The 8196-nt window shown below is 40.0% G+C and overlaps 1 protein-coding gene across 1 annotated transcript; it reads left to right on the top strand.

Moving 5' to 3' along the window:
* The first annotated feature begins 31 nt into the window (after nt 1-31).
* Nucleotides 32-7666, top strand: aldh6a1 (aldehyde dehydrogenase 6 family, member A1). Its single transcript, XM_077620862.1, has 12 exons — nt 32-174; nt 535-582; nt 673-747; nt 989-1150; nt 1229-1307; nt 1802-2104; nt 3413-3534; nt 4614-4803; nt 5072-5253; nt 6022-6201; nt 6817-6915; nt 6998-7666. The coding sequence occupies exons 1-12, from the start codon at nt 136-138 to the stop codon at nt 7100-7102; spliced, it is 1584 nt and encodes a 527-aa protein (XP_077476988.1). The 5' UTR covers nt 32-135; the 3' UTR covers nt 7103-7666.
* Nucleotides 7667-8196: the final 530 nt, after the last annotated feature.

Raw genomic sequence — 8196 nt, 5'->3', positions numbered from 1 at the left:
TACCAATGGTGATCGTCCCGTGTGTTTAAGCCCCGCCCAAATCACGCTTGAAAGTGAAAACTGTGCGCGGTTGTCCTTTGGGTAGTTGCCACTCACCTGTCAATCAATTTACCTGGATCATACATCATTTCCACTATGGCCTCCATTTATTTAAGATCAGCAATCAAAACAAAGGTACGACCGAATTTCCTTTGCAAAACTTTTCTATCTGTGATGAAGTCGATTTATTGGCCACTTTCTCAAGTGTTTACAAACTGCAAGAGATTATTAAGGCTTAAGACGTGTTTTCAGACTTCTCTCAGACAGGATTAAAATGTCTAGTATATTAAGACCAATTGAAAAAGCCCACTTCCTGTGATTTAACTCCTATGGTTGCTAACTCCTCGGCTGCCATTGACTGCAATAGTCGTCCAATCAAATTTGACTGGGAGGGATGGCAGCAATAGTTCGGGCAATGTCAATAAAACATCATCATTCTCAGCAAATATGTTCAAGTGACCTTTTAATATTTAGTTAACAATTTCTGTTTAATAGATTTCCCGGGTCCCGTTTAAAAGTGGCTGTATGTGGTATTCCTCTATGGTCAGTTTACCCTTCATTGAAAGCACAACACAATTTCTTATTAGAAATAAACACGATTTGAAATGACTTACAATTCACCTCTGCCCACAGCCAACCACAAAGCTGTTCATCAACGGCAAATTTGTTGAATCCAAAACTTCAGAATGGATCGATATTCACAATCCTGTAAGTATACCACCATAACAGCACCAAATAATTAGTAGCTGATGTTTCAATCTAACTATATACCAACTACTAATAACTACTACTACTAGATTTTGTAAAAAGGATCCCTTCAAAACAGGTTTTGCATCTAACCTTCCTTCAGTTTTATGTATGCAAATTGTCTGCTTAGATTTGCACTACTTTAAAAGGCTCCTGCTGACACGAGCTACTGAAATATTTATGAAGTAAATCTGCACTACAGGCGACCAATGAAGTGATTGCCCGTGTACCCAAACCCACGCGGCAGGAGATGTCGGCCGCTGTCGACTCCTGTGCCAAGGCCTTCCCTTCCTGGTCCGAGACCTCCATCTTGGCACGGCAGCAGGTCTTTCTACGCTACCAGCAGCTTATTAAGGACAACATCGTAAGTCAAAGGGGTTTAGCATGGCGACTGTTTACTCAAGTTAAAACTCTGATCTGATAGTCCACGTATCTCCCTTAGAAAGAACTTGCAAAGTCCATCACAGTGGAACAAGGCAAAACCCTCGCAGATGCAGAAGGGGATGTGTTCAGAGGCTTGCGTAAGTAACCCACGTGTCTATGCTTTACTTTCTAGTTACACAAACGGTTAATGAGTTATGTGGCTGCTTAGAACAAAGGGCACTTCCCTCCCCTTAGCCCGGGAGTTGGCAACCATAGGCTCTGGAGCCACATTCGGCTCTTTAGCGCTGCCCTAGTGGCTTGCTGGAGCTTTTTCAAAAATATTTGTAAAAGGGGGAGAGAAATATTTTATGTTTTAACATGATTTCTGCTGGTTTCACCATTTTCAAATGCTGTAAGAATATATGGAATAAATATTAAATTTCAGCATTTCTGTCAACGAAGATTTGCGTTTCTGTGACACTCGTTTTGTAAACAAACCTGTGACTGTGAAAATTTGTGATTATGGAATATTTAATGAGCAAATGTCTATTTCTCTATTTTTTCCTTTCATTAAAAGACTATGTGATCTACAATATGTGAAGCAACAGAATAAAATGAAGTGATTTACAGTTGATTTCTTTTATGATCTCAGAGGTTGTGGAACACGCCTGCAGCATCACCTCTCTGATGCTTGGTGAAACTCTCCCCTCCATCACCAAGGACATGGACACATACACGTACCGCCTCCCCCTGGGCGTCTGTGCTGGGATCGCCCCGTTTAACTTTCCTGCTATGATCCCGCTGTGGATGTTTCCCATGGGAATGGTGTGTGGCAACACGTACCTCCTTAAACCCTCTGAGAGGGTGCCCACATGTGCTATGCTGCTGGCCAAGCTGCTGCAGGATGCTGGCGCACCTGACGGGACCCTCAATATCATCCATGGACAACATGATGGTAAGCGTTGGTCCGGGAGGTTAACTTTGTGTATTGTAGTATTTTCCATTCTTAAAAATGTTAGGAAAGTCAATTTGAAGGTAATTTTAAATGCCTTACCGAGCAACAGTAAATTGTTATGGTTATGTTGTGGAATGAGGTGAATAACAGAATTTTTTTGTGCACCCAAAGCATTTGAAAGTTGTTTTAAAAAACATGAAATCTGGCAAAATACTTGAATCTATGATACTACTATTATTGTATGAAGTTAAGGTCACCATTTTCATTTCAACATATTTTCATGTGCCACAAGATGGTGCTAAAGCAATGTTGTTATTTTACCCCTACAATAGTGTTTAGGTCAAAATGGAGTCACTTTTAATTTTTAAAAGTGAGTCCATGTAAAAGCTTTACATACCCAAGCTTGAAAATGAGTCATTAATTGATTCATTTTCTGGGGAGTATTGCGAAAACTGGTCCTTTTGACCCCAAAAACGATATTTAGTTTTGTCTGGTGAAATTGATCCACTAGCAAAAAATGTGGGCAGACTAGTAACACAATACAATTATTATTCTCAGGTTTGTTCTTAGAATTATTATTTTTTCTTCGTCCCCCCCTTACCATGGCCACCAGCAAAAACATATTAAAAATAACAACCCTTAAAATAAATTAATCAGAAAAATGAAAGTTGAAATAGAATTTAAAAAATCCTCAAAATAAATTAATTAGAAAAACAAAGAGTCGAAAGAAAACAACCACTAAAATACATTATTCAGAAAAACAAAGTTTAAAAAAAACCATGAATTTAAAAAAAACAACAACTCTAAAAATACTTTATTTAGAATAACAGTTTAAAAAATAATTAATTTAAAAATAACCCCCAAAATAAATAAATTTGAACAATGATCAGTGCTTTTTTTCCATTTTTAAGGTGAATGGAATACACTTTCATAGGTAAATTTCACATGCATGTTTTTTTTGTTTTATTTTTTGTTTTAACGTAGAAGGAAACTGGTGGAAATTCACACAAGCACAGAGTTGAGATTTGAACCCGGTACCTCTCCTCAATGAGACACACATGCTCACCGCAATTTGACCAAGCTGTGGTAATTTTGATTGTTATTGTAAACATGACATTATAAAAGTGTAAAGGGAATTCATTCACCGTTTCCACACTAACTATAGTAGCCGGACTGATTGGCACAGTAATAGGACCACACAGTATTTGGCACAGTAGGGCTTATGTTGCAATGAGTCAACTTTATTGGCCTAGTCCCTGGACGTTTAGTGTCACTGTATCACGTTTATTTCCGTTCTTCCTGCCGCAGCTGTGAACTTTATTTGTGACCATCCGACCATCAAGGCCATCAGCTTCGTTGGTTCCAATCAAGCGGGCGAATACATTTATGAGAGGGGCTCCAAAAATGGCAAGAGGGTGCAGTCCAACATGGTGAGTGTTCAGCTCACACACACATGATCCAATGCAGAAGCCAAAGCATTTTGAAGATGAACTCTAGGTGGTAGCCTTATACAACACTTTCCTGTGTGGGGCATGAAATCCATACAATTTATGTGGATAGTACTGTGCAAGCGCATATCTAACGCACTATTGCCTTGATTTATTGGAATACAATCATAAATTACACAGACTAGTGACAATTAGGGAAATGTATTAGTAGTCTTCTTATTTTCTGTATACTTGTAGGTTTCAGGTAGAAAAGCAGGCAGTTGACTGACTGAAATCCAATAAAAACACAAACCAGCACCTGGTAGGATTGTTCTGATAAATGCTGACCATTATGTGTATGTCAGGTGTTTAAAATTGTGGCAGTTTATTTTATTTTAGTAATGTTAAACTGTTGCTAAAAATAGTGTTTCTCAAAGTTGTCATATGATATAAAGTTAATCCTCAAGAGTTACTTGGTTTCAACTAATGTAAAAATATAACTGCTGCAAAATTGGAACTAATATAAAAAGGTGATTTCAACAAAGCAGAAAAAAAACACAAATCCCCTTTTTCAGTTGTGCGCCACCAAAATAAGTTGCAAACAGTGTTTAAATATTGTATTACATATAAGTAAACATACATATTGAATAAATTTGGTCTCTGAATGCAATAAAATGAGATATTTATTTTAATTGTGATTTGTTGGAAATTTACATTTTTTACTTCAAAGTTTGTTTCAATAGTGTCAAAATATTCTGTGTATCCATATATTTTTTCATGATATTTATGGTTCATTTTGTTTCCTTAACTCATTAACTGCCATAGCAGAACATTTAAAAAAATCTGATCTTTTTTTTAACCCGATTCCGATCCTCTAGAAAAGACGTGATTGGGCCCAATTTCTGCTAAATTCCAATCCGATTTTGGTTTTGGAGAGAGATTAGTTGCTGATTAATTGTAGCACCTCTAAAATACATCTACCTAATACTGTTCTGTTAAAATGACTTTGAAAAAGCTTGAAAACCAGGTCAATGATAGTGGGTAAAGACCTCTGGCACAGAATTGTCCACTTGTAATTGAAGGGAGCGAAGAACCATGGTGTGGTGATGCCAGATGCCAACAAGGAGAACACTCTGAACCAGCTGGTGGGGGCTGCGTTTGGGGCCGCCGGTCAGCGCTGCATGGCTCTGTCCACGGCCATCCTGGTGGGCGAAGCTCGCAGCTGGCTGCCTGAGCTTGTGGAACGCACCAAGGCTCTGCGTGTAAACGCAGGTACCCCTCAAGTTCAATTCTCTTTTCACGTCCACAGTTTTTTAAATGCCTTTTGACCAAGCAAAACTGTCTTACAGACATAGAAAGAGTATTTTTCCCCCCATGTGACGCACAGGAAACCCTCATGTACAATTTTTGAGGGAGTTCCTCGAGCTGCCCCTTCTCTTTTGTTATTCTTCTGGCTACCGTTTTGGAATGTTGCTACCACATCGTCAGAGCATCGGCGTACGTGTAACTGTATAACCGCTTGTTTCTGGGGGCCGCTCAGGGGACCAAGCTGGTGCGGATGTGGGGCCCCTGATCTCGCCGCAGGCCAAGCAACGAGTCTGTAGTCTGATCCAGAGTGCCGAGGAGGAGGGTGCCAAGGTGCTCCTGGACGGCCGACACGTTAAAGTAACGGGTTACGAGAACGGCAACTTTGTGGGTCCCACCATCATCGGTGATGTCACAGTATGTATTTTAATCCAACATACAGGTTTATTCAGGTGGCACAGTGGGATAGTGGTGAGCACATCCACCTCATAGTTCTGAGATCAAGAGTTCAATCTTAGGCTGGAGTTTGCATGTTCTCCCTGTGCATGTATGGGTTTTCTCCAGGTACTCCGCTTTCATCCCACATCCCAAAAACATGGGCGATGAGATGATTGACCTTTCCAAATTTTCCGCAGGTTTGAGTGTGTCCATGGGTTGTTTGTGTCACTCTGTCTTGCGATTGGCTGGCGGTCAATCGAGGGTGTACCCCGCCCTCTAGTTGGCTGGGATAGGCTGCAGCAGCCCCCACAACCGTTGTAAAGATACCCGTCATAGAAAATGAATGAATCAATACTTTTAACAAGGAAAGGCTCACATTTTACACAAAAAAATGTTCAGAAAAAGCACTAATACGCATACCATATTTTTTGGACTCTACATTTTTAAAATTGTTTGGCTGGGGTAGAATTTATTTTACCATTTCACATGTTTTCTATTTACACTGAAAAGCAAGTGGGACGCTCTAGGCATGTGTTGATAATTTCAACGTTCGCGGTGGGTAGACTTATGACTTATGGTCAGGTGCGATTTATAGTCTGAAAAATATGGTACTTATACATTTAGTTGAGCATAAAGCTGATTAATCTATATGATGTAAAGGATTTATACAATTGCATGACTGGTGACAGGTAGATTTGCTTCAACTCACAAGCACATACTTTTTATAACCGCTTGTTGCTTCTGCAGCCTCAGATGAAGTGCTACACAGAGGAGATTTTTGGACCGGTGCTGGTTGTCCTCGAAGCTGACACTCTAGATGACGCCATCCATTTAGTTAACAGCAATCCCTACGGCAATGGAACTGCCATCTTCACTACAAATGGTGCTACGGCCCGCAAATACACTCATCAGGTGGACGTGGGCCAGGTTAGTGCAGAAGACACATGTTCACGTCACGGAATATATTCAAGAGGGAACAACTCCCATTTGAAATGATTCTTTCCACGTCAAGTTTAGATATTTGCTCCTGACCAAAATCTCCTCGTTCACACTCTACACCTCCACCATCTGTAAATAGCCACAGCAAATGTGTGTTCAATGAAAACAAGGGACATGTTCTGTTCTAGACGGAGGGATTCCGTGGGTCATGTTTAACAAGCGGTCTTCACCCTGTTCATTTGCCCGTGATGCCCAGCCATGCCTTGTTTGCTGTTCACATGTCGGGGAATGCTGTGCAGGCCATGTGGTCCGCTGTACTCCTACAAACATTTCCCTCTCCTTGCCAAAAATCCAGTTTCCAAGCCTATTTGTGCCTTCTCGACCAGCAAGCCAACAGCGCCGTCTCTCTCTTGACTTCTAACAAAGATATTTATTTTCCCCCTTTCTTCCCGCTCACGCTGTATCGTGTTTGCAAAACTGCAAATTTAAGCCGCAAGTTATCATTGTGCTGTGCTTGTCCCTGCAATTTAGGCCCCAGGGGGATTTTTATAAGCCCTGACAAACATGGGCTTGTCAGTAAAACATTTTTTGTTGTTGTTTCAGATTGGAGTCAATGTTCCCATCCCTGTGCCGTTGCCCATGTTCTCTTTCACTGGATCAAGAGGATCTTTCAGAGGCGACATGAACTTCTACGGAAAACAAGTATGCAAACAAATATTTTCCGACACTTAAATGCAATCAAACTCAAACTTTAGGACAAAACAGGATTTTTTTTTTTAACCAGGGCATCCAGTTCTACACACAGATCAAAACCATTACTTCCCAGTGGAAAGCTGAGGATGCCACACTCAAGAGTCCTGCGGTTACCATGCCAACAATGGGACGCTAGATAACCTTGAGGTCCTATAGTAAGGTTAAAAAGTGTGACAGCACAGTGACTCAATGGTACTTAAAAAGGAGATTTTGTAATACTTCTGAGACAAGTAACCCTTTGTGGGACTGTTTTTTGGTGATTAAAAAAAAGCTTAACATTTTGACTGGGAGAGGCTGCCAGCAATTAGCAAACAATGGGAGTCAATGAGTTAAGTGAGTGTCCTATGAAGGGTTAAGGCATTGATTGCACTTTCAGCAGAAGTATTGGGACATCTGGGGAACTGAAACTATACAACTGGTGTAACAGTGATCACTGATAACTCACTTTTTATTTCATTAGAACATAACAAATACTGTAATTAACAGTAGCTGCTGCAAACATATACTTGTTCACACCTATCCACATATTTTCTGTAACGTCTCGATTTTCCTTATGTGCCACGTTAGCGGGAGAGTTGCTAATTTTGGTGTCAACGTAAGCAACATTGTGACTTACGGAATATTACAGTGCAGAAAAACATTTGCAACTGTCAGAATTGAATGAAAAGTGCCCAACTGAATATAAAAAGTTAAATGAAATACACAATGAAAAAGAGTCTATATTATTGACCGAAATATAAAGAAGGGAAAAAAATATTCGGTATTTTTTTTAAGCAAGGAGCACATTCCTTCCCTCTCCGTTTCCCATCCTGATTTTATGTCAAATTATTAGATTAAAAGACCAATATATTAATAATCATATTTGCAAAGAAAGAAAAAACCTATCCCGAAAATTGTTCCCACAAAAGCAGCAGCATGAAATAGTCCAAAACCTCTTAGCACTTAAATGAATTAACAGGCTCCATTCAACCTATAATTATAAATCAAAATACTGTGGAGAAAAAAAACCCTCACACAGCAGAATAGTGTTAACAATTTGGGATACACGCAAATAACCGGCAACTAATCCAAGTTTAATGATGGGTGGTGCGTTTTTCCTCCATGTCCTTGGTGTCGGTGGGTCGGAGGGAGTCAGGCGCCTGAGTAATGAAGGTTGACAGGATGCAGGGCTCCTCTCTAATTCAGAAAGAATTCATTATCATTATCCAGGCAAAAAAATGTAACGGATTT

Source organism: Stigmatopora argus, chromosome 15, assembly GCF_051989625.1.
Source record: "Stigmatopora argus isolate UIUO_Sarg chromosome 15, RoL_Sarg_1.0, whole genome shotgun sequence".
NCBI classification, from domain to species: domain Eukaryota; kingdom Metazoa; phylum Chordata; class Actinopteri; order Syngnathiformes; family Syngnathidae; genus Stigmatopora; species Stigmatopora argus.
Note: the sequence above shows the minus strand (reverse complement) of the source record. Positions and strands in the feature narration are given on the sequence as shown.

What these genes read in the sequence shown, in the direction of transcription:
- aldh6a1 (XM_077620862.1), top strand. Translation starts at nt 136, where the DNA reads ATGGCCTCCATTTATTTAAGATCAGCAATCAAAACAAAG. An exon ending in CATCCATGGACAACATGATG is followed by an intron (nt 2,105 to 3,412) that starts GTAAGCGTTGGT and finishes TTCCTGCCGCAG; the next exon opens with CTGTGAACTTTATTTGTGAC. An exon ending in TGAACTTCTACGGAAAACAA is followed by an intron (nt 6,916 to 6,997) that starts GTATGCAAACAA and finishes TTTTTTAACCAG; the next exon opens with GGCATCCAGTTCTACACACA.